General features: G+C 36.5%; 1 protein-coding gene across 1 annotated transcript; it reads right to left on the bottom strand.

Annotated features, from left to right (window-relative positions):
- Positions 1–24,422, bottom strand: EPC2 (enhancer of polycomb homolog 2 (Drosophila); the record flags this gene model as incomplete). Its single annotated transcript, XM_009576780.1, has 13 exons — positions 1–998; positions 2,062–2,395; positions 4,161–4,320; positions 6,189–6,325; positions 12,580–12,923; positions 13,026–13,171; positions 15,677–15,766; positions 16,066–16,257; positions 18,940–19,072; positions 19,324–19,472; positions 20,255–20,461; positions 23,702–23,847; positions 24,377–24,422. Coding segments are annotated over 13 exons (2,157 nt in total), but the record flags the coding sequence as incomplete, so codon positions are not given.

Genomic DNA, 24,422 nt, shown 5'->3' with positions numbered 1-24,422 from the left:
CACCACCTGGGATGGCTCGATATCTAGACATCCAATAATTAATTATTGCAATGATATATAATGCAATACATACCTGGTAAAATATCCTTTATGTGGTGTGTTACAGTTTTAAAGCCGGTTAAAATATGCAGTCTTCAGATAAAATGTAATCAGTTGAAAATTTTCTCATATCTGCACAATTTTATATGTGCTAGATGCATAATTTTCCTAGTCAGTTTTTTTTCCTGTGTAATTATTTTTTATAAACTGGTATTATAAATAGAAATATACATTCAAAATATATGGAAAAGTGAGTTACTACATTAAATTTGCATGTATCGATCCATCCCTTTCCCCTGCACAGTAATAGAAAATACTATTTTGCCTTGAACTTCATATTTGACAGTGAAATGCCACTAAAGTATTTACCAAAAAGTCCATCTAGTCAAATTGTGAAACAAAATGAACCAAGTGAAAACTTTACATTTCCTTTAGAAAAAAATTACAAGAATTTTGTTTCCTAGCTATGAATCTTTAACTTTTTTTTAGACACAAAGTTGGATTTATTTGTACAAGATACAAAATGTAAACATGGCAAAATAAATAGTTAAAACAAGTGATGCAGGATCCCATTTCATGCTCATGATCCCATTAAAGAATTATTTTTTAATCCATTCAGTTGCAAATTCAAGTGCAAAAGCATGATGATGAATATCTACTATTCAAGTAACAGAAATAATATTGATGATACAAATAAACTATTTTACAAGGTAGTGATTTTCCCAATTTTACAAAATTTACATTATATATCGACTTAATACACGATATAATGACAGTCCATTTAGGTCCATTTTAGTTCTCTGTGATCCACAGAGTGCTGTATTTTGCATTCAGTTGGAATATAAATGACTACACCATTAGCACAGGTTGAGACACTGGTCTGAGGTTATGTCACTTCCATCGCTACTGTTGTCTCTGCTATGCCATTTAAACCCAGTCGTTCTGGTTCATGGTTCTCTCTGCAATAAAAGAAATATTCAATAGTTACAGGTAGAACATGAGTATTTCCTTACGCAGTTTTAATTTCTTACATGCGCTATGTAACAGCTTACAGCTGTTGCCTGGATCAGGGAGAAACCTTAACACATACACTAGAAACAGATTATTTAACATTAAATACTGGCATTTAAGAACTGCTTTTACTCCACTAACAGTGCAGTCCCTTCTACAAGGCTATTGCATTTAACTGTACATTACCAGCCTAAATTATGGATAAGAGTACTAAAAAGTCCCCTGAAGGAGCAAAGTCAAGATACACCATGATGACTCAGTATCAATTGTCAATTTTTCTGTTAGTGAGCAAAGCATCGCTCTAACATAATTTCCCCACCTCCACCCCAATTCCGCTTTAGCACTAGCGCAAGAAATCTTAATTTTCTTTCTAATTTATTATCATTCTCTGTAAAGAAGCCTAAGACCTATTCAGCTAAGGTGGTACTTTTTAAGGCATTTGCTGACATGACTTGAGATACGCCTCTGAGTATCCTGAAATAGTAAGTGTTGCTGTTCAATGAGAATAAATACCTGTCTATATACAAAAGATGCAGACTGGCAGATATCTGGTTTTATTCTACATAAATATATAATGCATATATCCATATGTATATATAAAATAGGTATGTCCCAGCCTGCATCGTACAATATGGGTACACAAAGTTATGGAGAGAACATGTGGAGAGTTTGATAGAATCTACCTGAAAGTGCTGCATGAGAAGGGACAAATGAAAATGGTTAAAATGAAGCCATTTTAAACCCAATGGAAATTTACCAAAACTACTGGTGCGTAAAACCAGTGCAAATTATTTGGGGGTTAATCTGCAAAATCAGCTCTTGTGGTTTCTCGCAGCCACGCTGAAGATGCCAGCAGCTGCACGTTTTTGTGAGGTTGAAGCTACACTGAGAAGTCTCTTAGAGGTGGAAACAATTCTATTTAGTGCTCTAGTGCAGCGTTGGGCACATCTATGGAGACATTCATATAGCACAAAGGTAACTTAAAACTGCTCCAACTTGCTGCACACTTACCTTGCTATACTGCTGATGGCACTGCTAGGAGTTACCTTTGGCACTCTGTCCATACTGGCAGCAACTGTGGCAAGTTTTAAGGCTGTTGGCGATGGTGCTGAAGTCCTTGTATTGATATGCACATTGACTGGAGAAACAACACTGACATTGTTGAGGTGCACTGCGTTCGTCAGGCAAGAATTGTTCATGGGAAGCGTTTGAGGGCTGCTTGTGCACAACGCTGGAATTAAGTGGTTTGTGGTGGTGTGGCCAACTGTCCTTACAAGCTGTACAGTTGAAATCCCTGGGCTGGATGATAAAGCCATGTTGGTGGAGTACAAAGTTCTAGAGGTTCCTGTTACAAAACAAATGTTGTTAATTAAAAATACGCCACTCCTCAGATTCAAAGTCAAAGATTAACCTCAAGGGTAATGCTTTAAGTATATGTGTCACTGGAATTGTGCAACAATCCAAAACAATTGTGCAAATGCAATGTTTTTTAAAGATCCACAAAATGTAAAATTTTAGAAATATTACAGTTAACATTAGAAATATTTCATGGGTTTTTTTCATTCAAAATAATATCAGAAAGTGAAAGCAGTTACCGTATGACAAAGAACTTTTACATCACCCAGCTTTGTACACCTCATTTTAGGTGCCTTAAATTAGAGGGGCAACATTCCCCATAGAAGTAAATCGAATGGGGAACACCTTAGCTAGGCAACCTGAGGCCGACTGTGAAGCCAAATTCTGATGCTTCAAATCACCTCCTCACCTCCTACCTCGTTCTGCTGGCAACATAAAGAGGTTCTGGGGACAAGTCTCCCTCCTTCCCAGCAAAACTAGGGGTCTAAGACTAGGCAAAGTAGAAAACTCCTTTCAGATTACGCCGCAGTGCCCCGTTTGCACTCCTGAGTTGTGAGAAGCTTCAGGTTTCACAGTGTATATTCAAACCGGAGGTTCTCAAATTTCATCTTGGTATCCTAGCTAGTCACTGTTCTGATTTTGATCACAGGGAAACCAGATACATTTTCCCCTAGATTCTTATTCCTGAAAAAAAATCTGCTTTCAGTTAACATTTCCTGATTTACAAATCTTCCTACTCCAAATAGGAATAGCTATTTTACATCATTGCCACTTACAGCTTTGGAACAGCAACAGAAGTCTAATTTTATATGCATAATATCTGCAATGGTTTTCATTAATTGTAAAGCTGTGTACCATGCATCAGTATGGTATACTACCATGTGCCTGATCTTATACCCCTCAAAACATTACCCTCTCAGATATGATCTCAGAGAATTATACATAGATGTCTTTTTCTTTCCTGGAACTGTTCCAGTATATTGATTTTTTTCAGTTGTGGGTTTTTTTTCTCTCCTCTATTCATTTCATATTATCATTAACCCAGCCTGGCAGAAGGTCTATAAAACTAATGACATCATTAGCTGTTAAAACAACAAATTACTCTAAAAGCCTTTTATTTGTTATAGCAGTCAAATTCCAAGTAACGTTTGTCTCTCGGCAGCATGGCTACTGCACCAGCATGACTGGCATTACTGCCTTTTGGTAATGGAGGTTCAGAAGAGGGGTGGGCAAGGTAGTGAATGCCAACGTCTGCATTTTTGCCTGAATTTGGGAGGAATCCTAATGCAATGAAATCTGAAACTTACAGTAATGTCAAAATAATTGCTAGAAGTAGTTGATTAGTATCTTTTGTCTGAATACGCAAGTGAGAGAATGACCAAATAATACAGCAACTTTTCTATTTCCTTCTCAAAGTACTTAATGTTTTAAGCAACTGATTTTTTTTAATTACACACTCACAGTTTTTAAAATGCTGTCACTTAGGCTTTTGATCATAACAGATTAGTAAAAGATAAAAGCCTAGAAAACACTAACAATGCTCTTCCAATGTAAAAGAGCATTTGGTAGTTTTATTATTATACTAACCTGCATGCCATTGCACAGAAGTATCTTAAAGAACAATATTTAAAACTATCACAATTAATACATTTGATTTTTTTTTGTTTATTAAATAGTTATCTTAGAAATCAGAAATAAGATCGGTTGACATATTCTCAGCTCACACTAGACCACAAGTTTTAAGAAATCATCACCTGAAGGCTGGACAACACCATTAATATTGTTGTGGCTGGTGTTTTGTTCCTTCGTTACCTCACTGCGACTAGGAGCAGGTGCACTAACCACTGCAGATGCAGCAAAGTGGGCGCTGGCTGAATCAAGTGTTTTTGACATACAGTCAGAGGTGCTGGAGCCCTGTGGGAATTGAAAAGAAAAAAAAAGAAAAAATTTTCTTTATAATTATCCAAGTACAAAATGAAATACCATGTTAGGATTGCTATAATGCACAATTACCAGCAAATAAATAAATACATCTTCTAAATGTAATCTAATGCACCGTAACATTAAATATTTCCGTATCGCAAATCTGATGAAAAGTTGAAAATTAGCGTCCAAATGAGTGTTGAGTTAAGTCCTGCCCAATTCAGCCAGTCAATGGCAAACGCAGTTCTTAGCACGACAAATCACTTCCGTGATGTGCTGTTCAGCCTAGAGAAGAGAAGGCTCCAGGGAGACCTTATAGCGGCCTTCCAGGCCTACAGGAAAGATGGGCAGGGACTCTTGATCAGGCAGTGTAGTGATAGGACTGAGGGGTAATGGTTTTAAACTGAAAGAAGGTAGATTTAGATTAGATATTAGGAAGAAATTCTTTATTGTGAGGGTGATGAGGCACTGGAACAGGTTGCCCAGAGAAGTTGTGGATGCCCCATCCCTGGAAGTGTTCAAGGCCAGGTTGGATGGGGCTTTGAGCAACCTGGTCTAGTGGAAGGTGTCCCTGTCCATGGTAGGGGGTTGGAACTAGATGTTCTTTAAGGTCCTTCCAACCCAAACCACTCTACGGTTCTATGTGTTTGAGAAGTTTCCTCTAAGAAAATGACTATGCCTTAAGTTTTCTTCTCTCTTCTGACTCCAAGCAGCAAATACACTGCAACTGCAAGTCTAAATAATTTTCAGTATTTATGGTACACTCATTCTCACTAAGTAATTTGTACCACAGCATAAGTGCCCACCACGTTCTGGAAGTACACATCATGTATTAGTCCAGTTTCTCTGAAAGACTGGTAAGTACTGGAAAGACACCCTGAAATGGCTGAATGTATTATTCTGCAATTTCAATTTATATTAACTAAGAAAATTACTTTCCATAGACATTCAGAGTGTCTTAAAAATCCAAAATTCATTCCTTTTGTTTAAATATTCTGGTATCATGTCTTTACACTTAAAAAAAAAAAATGCCATCAGTAACCATCCACACATTAATCAAAGTAGAAAACACTGAGGGGAAGGAACAAACAGCACTGGCAATCAGATACAATATGCTCAAAGTAAACTAAGTTTTCCTAGTAATAGACAACAGCAACAGCTTTTATATTTTCTTGGTAAGAAACTAACAGAAAACTAGGCTCGACAGAAAAACATATATTCTTCCCTTTTGCAAGGCATTACAGAGGAAAAATGTGATTCTTTTAGAAGACAGAAGTAGTAACACTGGGGATAGGGAAGGAATCAAATTAAATATGCAAAACTACCTTTTTCCTCTCAGAAGCTACCAATTTTTAGTACTCACTGAACATCTGTTCATAACAGAATACATTACCTCATAAAGTAGTTGTAATAAAGAAGTCTCTTTGGAGCACTTACACAAAGGAGGATAAAACCAGTGAAAATAGCATGACTTGACAGAGCACTGGCTATTTCTACACTGACCGACTCTGTGGACACAACTAACACATTAAAATATGAAGTCTCTTACTCAAATTTTAAAATGCAGCCATGATATAACACGTTAAAAAAAACCAACAGGTTTTGATGTTGAAACTTAAAATATTATCTCATTCCAGATAGAAAAATGAAAGCAAGGTATTTGTACTAGCTACAGCACAAGTTGCTTTCTGGGCACTTTACAGCAAACTGGAAAAGCATCTTGACCAAAACCCATTCTACATTCATTCTAAAATTTAACATGTTTACTGAGCTCTTATATTTAGCTTGTAAGAGAGATGAAAAAACACAGTAAGCAGAAAGGAAGGTATCAGCATATGATAACATTGAAGGTGCATTACCTGTGCTTTCGGATGTGTCTGTTGTGAGGAATGCTGAGATTGCTGTTTCTGCTGAAGCTGAGCAAGTTGTTGCCTCTGCATTTGAACTAACTGCTGTTGATGTGTCTGAAATTGTTCCTCCGTGATACCCCCTGTTACTACAAAAAAGAAAGTGAAGCTAGTGTTAAATAGGCCTGCACAAAACAAATACATCTAAAATGCAAGAGTGCATCCGCGTTGGATAACAAGTGGTTGAAGACAACATACATTGTGTTAGATGCTTGCAAAGATCTTCATATATTCTTATGTAAAGGAGAGGTCAAGCTGAATTTGTTTGTTGTGTTCTTTTAGCATTGAAACAATTTATAACAAAAGGATTCATAGCTTTCATTGCTTTTAAGCAGTTTCTATCTTTGGTGGGTTTCTCTCCAGTACCTTTAAGCAAAAGCTTAAAGAAATTCTTTTCCTGGTTTTCAGAAGACAAGCATGTCCTAAAAATCATAGCTGAGGAAGAAGTACACTGGGCTGAGCTGGGTGTCTTCTCTCCCAGTAAACACTGTCTGTTTATTCCTGTACAACTTCCCTTTCTACAGTTCTATACCAATTCTCACTTGAAAGGACTATAAACTAATACACAATGACAAAGCCAACCTCCAGGTCTAAAACTTAGTAAATGTTTGCAAATATCACAAAGCACTGTTTATTTAGCAAATCCAGTTTGACCTTCCTATTTCACACTTTTTTTTCCTGAAGGAAATGCTTAAGTTTCACCTGAACACTATTTCACACTTTTTTTTCCTGAAGGAAATAATAAGTTTCACCTGAACAGGATTTTCTCCGCCATCTTTGTTTTTAAAATGGAATAAGAGTTTAAGAGTGACATAATACGTTTGTTTATTTATGAGAACCAGGTTAATGCAACCCCAGTAGTACCATACTCCCAACAAGTGAAGGGAATGGTGAAGTCAGAAAAGCTGTTCTCAATATTCTCCGCCTGAAGAATTGCACACTTGATAAATTGAAAATAGTGTCAAGTGTTTCATGTTAAAACCTGAGTTTTGTGCAGTTGATGCTAACCTGAGAACTAAGTTCTCCTACGAGGAAATAAAAAGAGAATTCACTTTTCAAAGATTCCCATTAACTACATTTCAGCAGTTTATTCTGCACTGTATTTTTCAAAGACTGAAGCTGTCATTCATCTCAAACACCTGGATTCTGCAGCAATATAATTTTATCAAGAGACACTGAGCTAACATTAAAATATGAAGTAGTTTCTCTTTCAGGGTCCTGCTCTTTCATTTACTAGTTGTAATACTTGCAGTTGTCCTGAAATTCCATTCGAAATAAATACCAGAATTAAGACTGTGACTGTTTAGAAATTAGTACTGAAACTTCTTCTCTACTGCTACATTATTAAAACAGGCTTCAACGTGTTAGGAGGGCATGTACAAATCCAATGACTTATACAGTTACTCCTATTAGATCCTAGGGATTTTATTATAAATTCCAACATATTCTAAAACCAAATTTATTTCACATTTAGCTGTACTTTGTTCCTCTTGAAGATACTTACCTATTACTACAAGCACTTAACTCAAAGTTCAGTCAGCTAAACCTGTTAAGTTCCCTCACAACAGTCTCCCAAAACGTGTTGCATTACTAAAGGCCACAGAGCCAAGAACAGCATTATGGAACATTACGTATATATGTATTTCTATTTTTAAGTTCTGAGGTAACAAATTCCAGAACATGTCTTTTGTTTTATAAAAAAATGTTTTAGAACAAGCTTATACAGCACAAAGAAATACCTAAATTGCATTTAGCCGTAACTAGCTATTATTTGTCTGCAGTACAGGGGTATTCATCTAGACTCAAAGTTGCATTCTTCTATGGATTGTAAAGACGTAACATAGAAAGCAGTCTCTACATCAGAGGATCATCTAATTTAGCCTACACATCAATTCTATGTTTTCGATCTCCCTTCCTTCTCAGTTTGACACAGTCATGAAACACTCTATTACAAGGTACAGGGAAGATTACCTTAGTAATGTAAAAATCGCTTACTCTGCCTTTACATGTTTAAATTGCACTCAGTTCACTACCTATCACCAGATATTTATTCAGTGGTCAGACTGAACTCAGCTGTTAGCCTTGTTACAAAACAGCAGATGTTCATTAGCACATCTAATATCATTCGCTTCTGCCAAATCAAACAACTGAAGGGTCCTAGAGAAAAAAAATAGCAAAGGGTCTTAGAAAAAAAAAAAAACAGCAAACCTCTACGATGTCCCAAGGTAGCCTTTAAGGTCACAGTTAAGTGCAAGTGTTCTATACTTCTTCCAAAAGGTTCTATTTACCAGAATTTTAACCTTCCACTGCTGAGTATCAGTATTTTCTATTTTACCATAGCCTGACTGTATTAAAATACTACAACAGAACAGGGAAAAAAGCCAATGTGAAATTAAGTCTTCCAGGCTCCTCTCTTCCTTGACAGCTTTGATGTGGATTATGATGTCACTTCTCTTAGGATTTAAAAGCTTTAATCAAAGATCATCTTTCAGGCTGCCCCAAAAGTGATATTTCATTAATCTAATTATTTCTACATTGTATTTGATTCTGGGGGGAAAAAAAACCACAAACCCCTCTAAAAGGTAAAAGCTTGTTCCATAAGCAAAACTCTTCAATTGAGAATGCCATCATCTGCAGTTGTCGTTTGTATCTAGGGACGTGGTAACTAAACAGGTAACTATTTGAGTGGGTCATTGGAACTGGCAGCTGAAGCAGACTGGAAGCCAAATGCAACACACTGACTGTACTGCAAATTGCTGAAGATTTTACCTAAAGCCTACTTCTTGCTTCAGTCCCAAAAACGAGCTGAGTTGCACTCTAGGAATTCAGCAAGCACGTTAAGTATTACTTAGCTGTCGTAAGTAGTACCATCTACAAATTCCTGGTAACGTCCTTCCTCCATCATCTCTCCTGATCATCGGTTGTATCCCTAGCTCATCAGTTGATCTCATTTTAGATGAAACAGATAATTCTTCTGGAGATGTATCTGGCAAAGAGACCAGCTTACTTTTCCAGATACAGTGTGTAAGACTACAAAAAGTTTACACAACTGATCAAAGGGATTTGACCTCGTCTCTTAAAGTTCTTCAAATTCAGTTTTCCCGTTCGCAGTTCTTATAACATAAGCAAGAAAATAATTTAGCTTGAAACAGTGGTTCTTTATTCACGCACTGATTAGGCACTTTCAAGAAAAGACTAGTCACACATTTTTAAAGTAAGTCTTTCTTTGTGTTTGTACAATGCCTAGCATTTGAGGAAATACCAGAGTAAGAGTTGCTTTATTAATACAAGTGAAAAATATAATGCCGAGGTAACTTTAAATATTCTTGTGCACTGAAAACCAAAGCAAGCAACTCCAAGTCTTCTCTAAACTAAAAGAAAAAAAACAAAAACAATCAGTTTAACTACTGTCATTGTTTCCTCTAGAGGTAGCTTTATGCTTACAGGTAAGTGTTCTATAAAATCAACTGATTTGAACAATCATCTCCAAAACAGAATTACTTTAATAAATGCAGTGATAGTACCTGTGCTCATTTAATGCACAACCAGACCTTGACCAGCCCTTCTAAAATTTACTCACTATTTACTAAGGAGAAAATCTAACAGCAGTGCCTCTTGCTGGCTCAGTTATTTGGTGAAGAATTCTGTTGTCTATTGCATCTGATCCTTTACCAGAATTACAGGATCTTTTTTGTAATTTAAATCTGGAAAGAAAAAGGTCTTCCATAACCATAAATTTCCCTGCATAATGTACTTCAACTACTGAGTGATCTCTAATCTAATCTGAATGTATTCTTCAGATGATTTCTAAGATTATATAACAGAAGTTAATTACCATTCCTCTACAAAGTGGCTTAGATCCACCAGATTTGGTTTTATGCATTTTTTTTTTTTTTAACATATTTCTCTATGGTCTCTCCCATCATTAAAATGCATATTTCTCCAACTTTTCCTTTAATTCTCTTCCCCTAAAAGTACAAATCCTGAAGTACACGAGTGCTAGTCCACATGTGTATATCAGGTCTGTCATTAATTTGCCATGTAGCACCAGGGCTGACATTTTTTTCTTACGTATACACAGTTCCCTACCAAAACACAGGCCTCCCTTTCCCTGAATATACTGCTTAAACACTGTTCTCATTTTTGTGCCATCTTTCCTCTAGCTACTGGAGTTCTCTTCCACTGCTGCAATCTTCGTTTAATACTAAAGCTGGGTATGGAGATTTCACAAATCTCTTCAACCTTCTTCCTTCACTCATTTCTTCAAATATGATTAAAATCAGATATATCAGCTTCCATCCCAAAATATTCTCCTCGTTTTTAGGTAGACTCCACCCTCAGAGGAAAAAAAAAAAGTCTCTCCAGAGCAGAATTTAAAGCCTCGAAGTTTTACATCTAGCTAATCCTTAAATAATAGATTGATATTTATTATATCACCATGAAAAATCCTACGGAAAAAATACTCAACCTATGTCTTTTTAAGCAACTTTCCTTACCTTGGTGTCATCATACTTTATTCTCGCAAACAGAAATCTTGCAGTATTACTTGCTCTTGTTATATAAAGAGCTACCAGCAAATTCTTCGTTGTTCCTTACAGCTTTTGGTCCATGTTTCACATCCTTAACTCTGACAAATATTATTCCTTTCTATTTTCTGCATTTGCTTTAACAAGACATGTCTTGATCCTCATCAATAATCCCATCACACAAAACTGCCCCCTTCTGTTACAGGTGCAACTCTCCAGCCCTTCAAGTTCCTTACAAAAAAGAATTATACAAAATATGACCACAGCACATTATGTCTCTTCTCTTCATACAGCAGGAAAATACGCTTGTGCAAATCTTTTCACGAGAGAGAGCGCAATATAAAAGTTACAATGACTATACTGAAAAGTTAGCTTATGAAAGTAAGTATCCTGTGCTTATGTCAGTACTACACTGATGTTACTTAATAAGCTAACGCTCAGTCTTTTAAGACCATAACATTGAGAAAACTGCTTTTGTCTTCACAAAACTTAATTTCTACACATGAATTCTAAAGGTATGTTATTGAAGATTAAATACCCAATCCTGCTAACATTGAGAAAACTGCTTTTGTCTTCACAAAACTTAATTTCTACACATGAATTCTAAAGGTATGTTACTGCAATCCTGCAACTGACTTCAAGAGATGGACCATTCCACATCCACATAAAGTTAATGATGGGATTTAGAATCAGCCTATCATATTATCTAATTATCCTGTTTTACAATACCTAATTCTGTATATACACAATAGAGCAGGAAAATACTCAGACGCTTGTCGATGCTTGGTAGTAGATCTCTTTTGGCATATCTCCAATTGTTCAGCTTTTTAAAGAATCATACATCCTTTTACAATTTTAAAGTAGTGACAATGTTAAAACTTAAGCAATTACAACGCCTAGTACATGAAGCAAGTGATGTTAAAGACTGCTAATGTAAACTTAAAGCAATTTTTTCTTTTGGTGGCTTTTATTCCAACTTTACTGCTTCTATACCCAAATCGCTAACAAACGGTCTACAAAGATCAAAATTGTTGCGTATATTTTATATTCTTGTGAAGATACGACAAGAAACCTTTTTTAAAAAAAAAAAAAAAAAGACTGTTTATGTGTGAATGGCTGTCTTGCTTATCTGGAGCTATCAGTTCATAAAGCTGAATGGTAAGAGATGGCTGCATTGGCGATGAGAGTTAGAGATGACATTTAAGGGAAAAGGCAATCTCCTATCACACTTAATCAATGGCTGATGATTTTCTGAAAGATCAGAGAAGGTGCATCATTGGATGCTTCCAGTGTCAACACTTTTACTATGACAGATATCAACAGAAAGCACTGTTTTCAGACTTTTTCATGCTTGCTCATTATGCTTACTAACTTACTACTGGTTTTCCGAGATGTTTTGGCAAGATTTAAAAAGAAAAACTCCAACAACAAAAAAGACACCCCCCCTCCAAGAAACCAACCACTTTTCTTTTGCATTCATAAACAGCATTCTTCTTTCCTTAAACAAGGTTAGGCCAATTAAAGTCTTTAAGACTCAATCACACCTAAGCAATTCTTAAATACAAGCAGAATCCCTCCTTTGGATAATGCATGTTTAAGTCCAGCACTTGATCAAGATTCTATTGAAAGTGAAATAACAGCAGTAGGAAGAGGACTGTTTGTGGAAAATTTCTGTATATTCTAAGAAATACAAAATAATTAGCTTGTCCCTTTGATCTAGGCACACGTCACTGCTGAAGATGTTATCAGACCAGTCACAAGTAAAACCACTGGAATTCAGTATTTTAAGTTCCAGAAGAATTCAAATCCTTGCCTACCTGATATGCCATTCTTGCTGGTGTTCAATAAAGCTACAGACGCTGCAGAAACTCTTTTATTATTCACAGTCTGCCCTGGTTTCCATGAGGTACATTCTTCACTATCACTGTCCTGTAGATTTAGTAGCCTTGGCTGAAAACACTGCAGTCGACATGATCTGATATTGCTTAGTATTTCAGAAAGGGACAGTCTGTTTTCACAACGTTTATTGGAAGCATTGGTCCGTGAAAAATTAGAAGAAAAGTCTAAAGTCTGGGAAGAGCTTGAAAAACTGTTCAGCATTTCCGGGTCAATCTGTCTCAAGACAGGATCATGTTCTGTGGATATTCGGTCCATTATAACCCTGGTTCAAGAAGACAAAAAAAAAAGACATTAGTTTAACTATCTCTTTCTAATACTTTTATTCTTTGAAGGGGAATGAAGAGTAAAAATAACGCAACTGTACCTTCCACCCCTGCCAATTCGTCTTCTTGCAAATCCTATACATCTTCTTGGGATTGTAAGGGTTGTAAGGCAATGCCTGAACCTCAGTTTGTCCAATTCTGCCAATTCTGAGTTTTCATATGAAGAATTAGTTTGGTCCAAACGAGGCTGTAAAGAAAAAAGAAGAGGCAATTTTGCACTCATTTAGAGTGTATACTTTGATTAGGGTACTACTAAGTGATTATCATGCACAGGCTACAGTATAAAAAAATGCTGAAAATGCCCACAGAACTATCACTTGATTAATATGCTCAGATCATAAAAGAACTTGAAAATTTTTTTTAAAAAAAATACATGAATTCATGAAGCAGAAAATCCTCTTTCCTTGATTAGTCATAAAATTAGACGCCACAACCAAAATATAGAACAAACCAGAAAAAATTCCTTCTACCAAGAAGCACATAAAACTGTCCTACTCAGACACAGGTCCATCTGGCCCAGTTCCTCCTGTCTGATAATGGCTCCTTTGGTGATTCATCACAGGATATAAACCACAGGGAGCCATTCTTTTCTTTTTACAGCCTCTGGACTTCAGGCTCTTAGAAGCTGAAGGACTTCCTGCAGGCAAGGCTGCACCTTGACTGTTTTGTAATCAGTTGAGGACCTGTGCTTCTCATGAATTTGTCTAATCCCGCTAGTAAGGGTCAGTAGCGTAAAGGCTTTTGTCTGTAAAAATAAGTTTATGAAAAATAATTGATAGAAATACCTCAAAACTGTATGCACAACGCCAGTGCTAAGTATCACGCTATAGATTACTTTTAGTACTTATTATGACAAAGGAAATACCAAGAAGGCCTGTTCATTTATCAAAGATCCTGCTGAGTCACCAGCTGCACAAAGCAAAGTAACAATTCCCAACTCAGATAGCTTGCAACCTAAGTGTGCAGGTTTTCAAAAGGGGTTCCTCAATTTGCAGTTTAGTTTTAGTCATGAAACACATACCGCCAAAGGTAACAGATGCTGATCTGAATGGCCTTTGTTCCAATACACAGCATTCAATTACCAGATCTTGACTGTATTTTCCGTATCAGCTTACCTTAGGCCATTTTTATTACTTCATGAATATCTTCGTTATTATTATGAACTCAAAACTGCATAATCTTTACAAGCAGAAATGCTGTGTGCTGTCTGAAATGTCTTATATGACAGGTTAATAAATATTCATTAAAATAATCAATTTTTGTGATCAGGTTAAACCTACAGCAACAGCAGCAACAGTAGTGCTGCAGATTTAATCAATTTACGTTAAGAGTTAACTAAAACTCAAATGGCTTCAGTAGTTAAAAAAACCTAAAAGGCAAACATTAGAAGCAGGTTATTTAACAGCCTTAAACAGCAATGGAAAAGTAACAGAAAAGAATCAAAATACAAGTTTTCAGTCGTCTCAACTTCCTTTGGCAAAAGAGTTAACTCACAGGCTAAGAAAAAAAAAAAAGTAGGACAAATTCTAAGCAAGAAAGAAGCTTCAGCCAACCCTCTGGAGCTAAGCAGAAAGGGTGAGTAGATTAGCTATCAACAGGAAAAAAAACTCACCCAAACTGAAAGAACAAGTAAATTAAGAGGCCACACAAAAAACAGGTGGCAAAGAGACAAGTATATCTTAAATAACCCACTAATAAATCTCTAAAAGAAGAAGAGTATTTAAAAATAATGACATCTTGGAAAGATCAAGTTGTCTGTGGTATTCTGGAAATGACTACAACACAGGACACTGCAAAGCAGGCACAGGAGCAGGTGCCAGCACACATGTGACCTGTGCAAAGAACTTTCAGTACAACTTGCGGCAGATGCCCATGCCATAATTTGAGTATTCTGGGGGATGTTTGGGCTTCTGAAACAGCCCACCTAGTGACTAAATGACTTCTCTGTAAGTGGCTTTAAAGCCACACAATTACACAATTACTTTGTCATGTAGTTTCATTCTTCCCATGGAAAGCAAGCAAAGAAAAACCAGACCCGTTATAGTGTTGTGTTGACTTCCTTGGTCCTCTGCAGCCTAAAGCTCCCCATCTATAAGCACATGCTTGCTAAAAAAATTTCACTGTCGGTGGTTCTGAGATGAATACAGGACATCTATAATTAGTCTCTGTCCCAGGCACATTCTTGGAATTGCAACCTAATGTTTTTCAATATATCTACAGTTTGCACTGATTTCAAAAGAAAATTTTGATTTAACTATATGAAAAAAATCCTCAACAGATTAAACCCCTCCGCTTCAATACTGGACTCTACTCAACGCCACAGTAGGATCTCTCAGCAGGTCTGAGAGCTGGGACAACTAGTATCTAACTCTAACGAGCTCTACAAGCTGGGAAGAAAGCACGTGCTAAGAAAACTGAGGGGGACAAAAAATCTCTCCCTTCTTAACAGTGGCTGAATTGGTCTGCAGGCAACATATTATATTACCTTCAGGTAACCACAGAGGAACAGTACAATGAGCGTAATTCTCGTGAAGACTGAAAACAATTGTCTTTGGATTCACCAAATCATCAAAGCTTTGGTGGTGAAAGTGGGAACAGAAGAACTATTACATTAGCACTATGCCAATCTAAATTTAAAAAAACCCAACATAATAAAAACCAGCACACTAAATCCAACAGCAGGTAGTCTTACAGCATAATACTGGCAGCCTGCTCTTCTCCTGAAAGCACAAGGTCCATCAGGATCATTTTCTTCTTCTGCTTCCGATACTGGTGAGGGTACCTAGACCAGAAAGCAAAATCATTCTTCCAACTGCCATATTCATATAATATAATTTTATTTATTTATTTTACAAGTTTATATTTATATAATATGAACTGCCACATTTATATATTAAATGCAAACTTCTCTGAAGCATAGCTTAAAAGAAGAAAACAAACTCACGGTTTATGCAAGTATCTTTTTTATATATATATCCACTGTCCAACAGAGTTATTCTCCATTTCAAGCTAGACTGGCCAAATTAGAGGCAACTGAAACTTCTACCGCCTGTACGCTCAGATTTTGTAACCGAGTATTACCTGCGGGAACTCATCTTCATCTGAACTGTGGAAGTCATACTGTTTAATATCGCTCTTGTTGATTACAGGCAAGGGCTCCGCAGAGGGCTGTTGAGGAGTTACTACACACTCTATTTTAGGTTTCTTCAGATATTTCTTCTTTTGACGTACAACATCTGACACTTCCTCCTTTAGAGATGAATGATGAGGATGCTGTTTGTGAAAAACAAACAAAACATTCAAAAAAAAGTAATTAATCTTTCCTCTTCTCATGCCTTCCAAAGTCCTTCAACATGCAGCATCTGCAGACTATTTCAGACACATAATGCAAAATTTATTCAAAACATTAAAAAACCCAGAACTTCACCTCTGATCGTCTTTACAGATATTTATTAACAAACAAACTGAAAGCTTTCAAGCCATATGACTACCTAAGAGGTTCCTTGCTTTGCAGTACACTCAGTATATTGTAATTGGAAATCTTATTCCAATTATTTTCTGAAATCTCAGTTTTCTATTGCAAACATTTTCAATTTTCTGAACTGCTCAGATACATTCAAAAGAAACGATCTAATTTGTTTCACGTTTTTCAGATAGTTTATATTTTTGAGAAGATGTAATGTTATTTGGTTTTGCTATTTAAGATTTTGCTAACATAAACCCTCTGTAGTAAGCAACTCCATCAATACTAAACTGTTCAACACAAATGCTACTAAACTTCAAAGCTTTTAAATTAAAAGGAAGACTCACTTGCAAAATCCTCACTTACAAGTAAAAGCCAGTGCAGTTTTGAAAAAGTGTTTAAATTTACCCCAAATTACCACTTATTAATAACCGGCTGACTGAAACTAACTCCAGTAATGGAGCTCAGCTTCATAACCAGAGGTAAGACACGGCATAACAGAATTCCTGCAGGAGAACCAAGGCAAGGGATTTGCATTAAGTGCAGGGACCGCTAGGTGTCGCGGGTGCTAAATACAAATTTCAAGAGGTCTGCAACTCTCCAGCCTTACAACCAAGCGTTTTATAACTACTAGTATTTCAGGTTATTTCCTCAAAAACATGTCTTAATTCAAAGTTGGGTGCATTTTTTCTTTCCTGTCACATTAACAGTGGAACATCAGGTCTTACCCTTTTTCTATACTGTACTCAGTTCAGTGAGCTTACTGTAACGATGACATTAAAACGGCCTGCAGTGGAAACTTGTTTTTTGGTTTTGGTTTGTTTGGGGGTTTTGTTTGTTTTAAAAACATGACTGTCTAATATTTATGTTTTAAAGCAAAGATAGCTCCTAAGAAGGACAAAAGATACTTATGGCTTAAGTAACAATTAAAGGAAACATGGCATGAAGAAGTAGAAACAAGACAAGCAGAACTACTATTTGTAGGAATACAATTATGCTGAGATTGGAAGCAGTTAATTTTGCAATTAATGCCCGTATTAACTGCAAAAAACCCCAAACCTTATTCTGAAGTAGTCATTTTAAAAACATTAACCCGAGATGGATACATTTGTCAGTACTGCTGCTTGTAGTGTAAGCTGCTTATGATTATACTACTGTCTTTCATTTAATTCTATTGGAACCACACGTCACCAGAACCAACAAATACAGTCATAGTCACGGTTAACTAGGATCCTCCGGAAAAGAGTGTTTTAATTCTCTTCTGCACAGATGTAAAGATAAAGATGTAATGTAGGAAGATGTTATGTAGGGAGATCGTAATGAGTTACAAAACATTACGATCCGATTCGGTACTGGATCTGAACAGTGACAGAAGACAGAGTTCCCTTTGATTCTCTCTCTTTTTTTTTTTTTTTTTAGTGGAGTAAGTTTCTTCATGAGACAAGAAAACAGAAAACCATTACGGTTTAGCATTTCTAGCTATGGATTATTCTTATATTACTACTTCTCCGGATGTTACTAACAAGGTCAATTATAAAAATAAAACTAGATCCACTGGGTTTCTGTACAGATTGAAAAAAAATGTAAAGGAAGACTTTGTCAAAGTAGCATTCCACAACTTTGCTGGTTTTAGAAAGACAAAGTAACTAGTGTGCGACACACAGCAACTCAAGTCTTACATCCTTCTCCGCTCATTCTCTCAGAGCAGCCTTCCATCCCTTTGCAGAAACTAAAGGTTCCCAAATTTAGCCGCTCTTTCTTCCACCTTCCTATGTTTGCTACTTATCTAATACTGAGGACCAAGCAGCGGCAGATATAAAAATGCCTACTCAGTATTACTGAGAAGCGTACAGGCCTCAGTAATAACAAACTACTACAAATTCCAGTAAGTTTCTTAAAACATTTGTTGCTTGCAACTTTTTTCAGCTGTCAACAAGATGTAACAGTTGCATTCTTGTGCCTGGAAATGTTACTAATGAAAGATCACTGAAACAGTTCAGAATAATTTCTAGAATCCCTTGGCATTCTTGCTGTAATTCAGTAAAATCCTGTAATTTCAGGACTATCTTTGCACTGAGGGCCAGTCAGTACTCATGGACAACACTATCAGAAAAATTCAGTGCTCTGGTCTCCCTTTGAAGGGAGAAGGAAAAATAATTCGCTATACTTTGCAATCTCAAAGTCCTGATGTCCACTTAGCACGTTCATGTTTACAACACCTTACACGAGACGAGACAGAACTGAGAAGGAAAATGAAGACTACTACACTGCTGTTGTTTAAAGAAACAAACAGCAATGCCAGCCAATCATTTTAAAACTTAGGTGGGAAAGACAACAAATGTTAAACTGGAAGCAAGCACAGCAGCCTCCCGGTCTCCTACCTTCCAAGTATGGCAGCCTCCTACTCAGTTTTCCGTTGCAAACGTCTGCAGGGTATATCCAAAAGAATGATGAAACCACTAACAAGAGACACGCAGCAGAAGAAAGCTTACCTTAACTTTACATTCTTGAACTTTGTGATGATTTCCATTATGAAGTGTGGATGGAGTTGTGCTCATCTCTTTTTCGGGTCTATTAAGCTTTACTTCATTGAGGATTTCACCTCCATAATCACCCAAATGGTACCTTAAAAAAACACAATTAAAAATATAATACTGCATTTCCACTGGGAAATGTCTGAAAGACAAAACAGGCAAACAGTCTGCATAAAACCATTCTATTTCAGCTTCTGAAGTTTATGGTGCTATATAAGCCTTCAGCAGAAGACTAGCATCCATACAGAAATAAATGACAGGAGGTGTTTTCAAACCTATTTGATAAAAATTAAAACCTTGGTGTTAGAAATTACTTCCTACAGATATAACTTGCAATTTTACCTTTTCTCAACAACTTCTAATGTTAAATGCAATAGCTCGCGTTTTGTTTTCTCTCTTCTCTTAATCATCTCCAAAATTGTTATGGCTCTGCTAAACTCTCTTCTTAATTTCAACATCTTCTCATAAGATGCTTCATCATTCTTTCGATTCTATTGAAAGATTAAACAAATTTTAAGTCAAAAGCAAAACCTGTGAGACATAAATAGCAAAAAAGTTACATAATGCTACTGCAAGTGAGAATCATACAAGTACACTCAGAAGAAACTTCCTAAAGCACAATCTAGTTGGTAGACAAAGCCACAAAAGGAGAACAAAACCCAACTTTCCAGATTAAGCTGAAAAAGAACTTTTCAGCCGTTTCCCCCCATGCTCTTTCTGCTCAGATTCCCTATCAACCCAGTGGAAGTTTGTCAGAACAAGGAATTCAAGACTTTGTTCCTACAACACTTTTACCACCTTGATTCTGCACACAATAAGGTTGAGTGCATATATGTACAAAGTTGATGTAAAATGCCAAGTAATTACAGATTTCCTAGTTCAAATCAATTCATGCCACAAATACAAAACCTGAACTATTTACTCCATGGCAAATGGAGGATCATTTTCCCCTTTTTCACAGAAGGGGAAGTTTGCAACCTACCAAGTCCCACAGCTGCTTGTTTATGTGCCAATACCTGTAAATTGCCCTTTCTAAAAAATGGACAGACTGTAAATTGTCTATAGAGAACTGATGGATTACACATTGACTACATCATTCAGCAGGTCTGAGATTTAGCTGGGTCATCCAATATTGCAACTATTAATAGAGACAATCAGATCATGTGGATACCATAGGACAGATCCTGCAAGATGCCAGACAGGAATCAAAATTATTCCTATCACTGTAGGACTTAAAATGACAACTTTAAAACAGTAAAGTTTGACAAGTTACCTTTCTTGTCTGCATCTTCTCAGTTCTCCTCCGGAAGGCAACGTAAGGGTCGTTGTTGGTGGAGCCATCCCTCTTTTCTTGTTTGATTTGGGGGATGAGAGATGGCCCTCTGCAATTCTTACGCTTTCTTACCCAGTAGTCATATACAGCCTTAATAAGGTAGTCATCCTCATTTAGCAGCAATTTAGCTTCCTGAAGTGTTACAAGCTAAAAGAGAAAATTCAAAAGATACAATTGAGATGGGGGCGGGGTGGTGGTGCAGGGAGAAAGTCACCGCATACTCACATCTCTTGTACACTTTCTAAATAAACTTGATTCTTTTTAACACAAAAGAGTAAAGGGAGGAAAAAATATTGATCTAAATTGAAGTACTTAAGCCACCAGTTGGTCTTCCTAAGTTAAATATATAGTTCCCAACTTTTCTGACCCAGCATCATCATCTCTCATACCAACTTTCATACAATAGTCTACAACTTCAGTTTTTCATGAAATCTGAAAATACTGTTTGAAACAATTACAAGCATAGGATATAAATAATTTACTACAGTCTGCAGATCATGATTTGGGAATCACTTTAATTTGACTATTTTTTCCTAAAAAAAGAAGTTTCTTATTGGTTAGCCATTATTAACATATGATTGTTTGCAGTTTAATGTTGATCCCCTAGTAGATATTTTACTGTAGACCGAATATATTCTGAAGTAAGTTAGTTTCTTAATTTTTCCCCAAAATGTTTACTTTGTGATAGAAAAGGATAATGACTGTCCCTGTTTATTACAGCCCAGAGACAAAAAGACATTCACTTCTTAGGTAGGTTATTTCAGTAGGAGGTAGTTAAACACAGGTAATTAAATGGTAACTTTTTTCCCCCTCTTTATGTTATATGGAAATTAGACTCTAAATAAATGCAAAAACCATCACTGACTAACCAGTACAGTAGTTTAACATGCTCATGTCATCTTAAACCCATTCATTACATAAAATCTTCATCTTCCCTATAATCTGAAAAACATCGGCTGAACAATTTAAATTTGCAGTTTAGCAACATGTCAAACTATGTTAAATCTTGTCCTTACATTAGGATAAGCAGAAAAAGAAACAATACATTTCAGAAAAACAAGGATATCTAAGTGCAACCACTGCTACTATGTAAGAGTTAATTCCAGCCCAAATGGAACAAAACCCTTGCAATCTACAGTAGAATTAGAAAAACATTGAACTGTTTCTAAAAGAAAGAAGGGAAAGAAAAAAAAAAGTCACTAATTCCTCTGTGCTTATGACCTCATGCAGCATTAAAACAATAATTTTGCATCTGTTCTACCTAGAAGGGACATTAGCCTGGTTAATCAAACACACATACTCACCAGCATACCCTATCTATAGATAAAAGTTGATATGATTGTGTATGTAGCAATACACAACTTAAACATCATCCCGTATCATCCCACCACTGGGATTTCAGTCTTGTTTGTCCTTCGTTCCCTTTTTTCCATTAACATACTTCTTAAAAAAAAAAAAAACACCAAAACAAAATGACTCTGCCTTAAGTACACAGTTGAATTTAAAAGTTAAATTTTGACCCTGCTTGCTTGTTTTTGCAAGTACCACCAGTATAACATGGATGCAGAGTCCCTATATTCCTTGCTTAAAACAGGTTACCAAAAAGCCCAAGAGGAATGCCTGGAAGCCTCCCCTTGGCGAGGACGGCATTCCCACCAGCATCCTTTTATATTTCAGAGGTAAGTCACATAACTGTAAGTGAAATGTGTAGTAGCCCCACGTGGGATTCGAGAGCATTATAACCCCATGTGGGGAAGGAATCTGCCAGGCAGCCAAACTTCTTTGTTTCTCAGGCTCCAGTAGGCTGCAAGAGTTGTTTTTATCTTGCCATTCCTAACACAGAGCTCAGGACAGAACTACTCAACACCAGCTGAAATTCTTCTGTAGCCCAAAAGCAGGACAAGAAGCTTGAACACACACACACCCACCCACCCCCCATAATCCCTGAAGTTAGGCAGAAAATACTACACAGGAAGTCCCACAGAAATTTCATGTACAAAGAGGGATTTCTCCTTACACACTTTACCTTCAAGAGGGAGCCTATGTTATAAGAATCAATTACAATGCTTTAGGTACACATAAGATCTTTTCTGTCACAGACTTCCTTGAATAAGCACTTTCTGGTTCAAAATACTCTTCGCCTCTGTAATGCTTCAATGTTGTTTACATTTAAGGTAAAGAGAAAGGGGTAGCTGCCTACAGAGAAAAATCCATATTCTTATAATATTTCATTTTAGGAAAACACCTTTCAGTTCTTAAATTTAACTTCATTACTCAAGCAATGAAAGATGAAACCAGCGTAAGAAGGATGCAAATTAATCTTGAAAAGTGATAACCAGAACCACTTTAACTGAAAGCCAAAACAGAGGTATCTACATCAAAGCTCTGAGAGATCGAAGTACCACACGTTCAAAAAGTATCATCCAATGTACTCTACAATTTTTTTTCTTCACATCCCATCTTCTTAGCATAGTAAAAAATCTTTACCTAATCCTTGATAAAGTTGCTCTAAGATGTAGAGAATACAACATTTTGGCCTCTTAACACACAGCATTGATCTAAATCAAGTTAAGTAACTGAGGCAGAGCTACAGATCCCGCAATGGATTTTTCACATCCATCTCACTAAGAAATAACTCTACCTATTTCAAACTTGACTTTCAGAAACCGATCCTTCAGACGTAATTTTTGAGTAGTGTTTTTGGCTTCAAGACCTTTCTCCAGACACTGGCCTCCTGGAACACCTCACGGACTGACTATTAAGTTACTGGCACCCTTCTAATAAAATAAGTGACTAAATAATACACAGCACATGCTTGCTTCTAAAGCAAGGAAACCAACCTCCGTGTCTGAACTGGAGTATAACTTACTTTCTTGCATCTCTGCAGTTTCTATTACAAGGGCGCAATCTTAACAAATGCTTTGCTTCACTGTCTATGCTTCTACATTTCTAACCTTCAAACATCAACTGAAGTCAATGTCCACTAGTACCAAGTGAAACAAAGAATTTGGATTCTCATACATGTTTACAGCCAAATCTATACACCTACCGATCGATCACCACAAGCTTCTTCCATACCAACACAGGTAAAACAAGATATTATAAGTTGTCCTAACACAGTGGTCAGGAATTAAAATTTAAAAACAACTCCCCCCAACCAGCCCTCAAAAGCTCCCTCCCCACCTGTTAGATTTTCTGAGTTACCAATATTGACAGTAAGAGACAGCAATGTGATTTCTGTATAACTGCAGACTCACACAAACACACTCATCCGGTTAGTAGGAAATAAAATTAACTGAAAAACAATCAAAAAACCCATCCAGAACCACCCCACCAGAAAACTCAGAAATCAAAAAGCCTCAGTGATTTCTTAACACAGTACAATACCTGACTAGAACTGGCTTTTTCAAGTCTGTCAACCATTATCTCAAACTGCAGCGGCTTGATTTCCATCTTCCGATTTAGTCTGTTCAGTAAGGTTTCATCCTCAGAGTCCATATCATAATCTGGCTGTTCATTGTCCAGATTAAAGGCTGAAACAAAAATACACATGCACAAAAAAAATTGAAATGCCTGGTAAATAACATACTATGGAAATACAGAAGCGTGCATCTGACAATCAGAAATGAAAAACGATCGATAAAATTTCAGATTAGCATATCTCTACCATAACACTTTTTTCTTTATGCTAAAAAGTTTCCCCATATAACAGCTGCAAGACAGAGTTAGAAGCTGCTTGTCTCTGACTTCCAATATGAGGGGAATCAAAAAAGTTTCATTTTATTTTAAGTGGCTTGACGGGGTGACGGGAAAAAAGCTTTAGTTTAAAAAATTACCATAGAGGCATAGAAACTTTAATGTATCTTTGCAAAACAAGAGGAAAAAAGCTTCTTAATGCTGTTATAATACAGCTCCTCCAGAATATCACAGTAAGATTCTTAACGATTAAGATAATTTTCAATCAAATCCCAGACTCGGAGAAAAAGCACTTACACTGAAGTTCCAATATAATTTCAGTTGCCCATTTTTAAATAGTTCAACAAACCTAGAGTCTTAAAATACTTAATAGACTAAACTTTTTCCTTTTTTTTTGTTTTCCTTCATATAA

The sequence above is a fragment of the Fulmarus glacialis genome, unplaced genomic scaffold, assembly GCF_000690835.1.
Source record: "Fulmarus glacialis isolate BGI_N327 unplaced genomic scaffold, ASM69083v1 scaffold32924, whole genome shotgun sequence".
NCBI lineage: Eukaryota > Metazoa > Chordata > Aves > Procellariiformes > Procellariidae > Fulmarus > Fulmarus glacialis.
The sequence above is the reverse complement of the archived record's forward strand: the minus strand, read 5'-3'. Positions and strand labels throughout refer to the sequence as shown.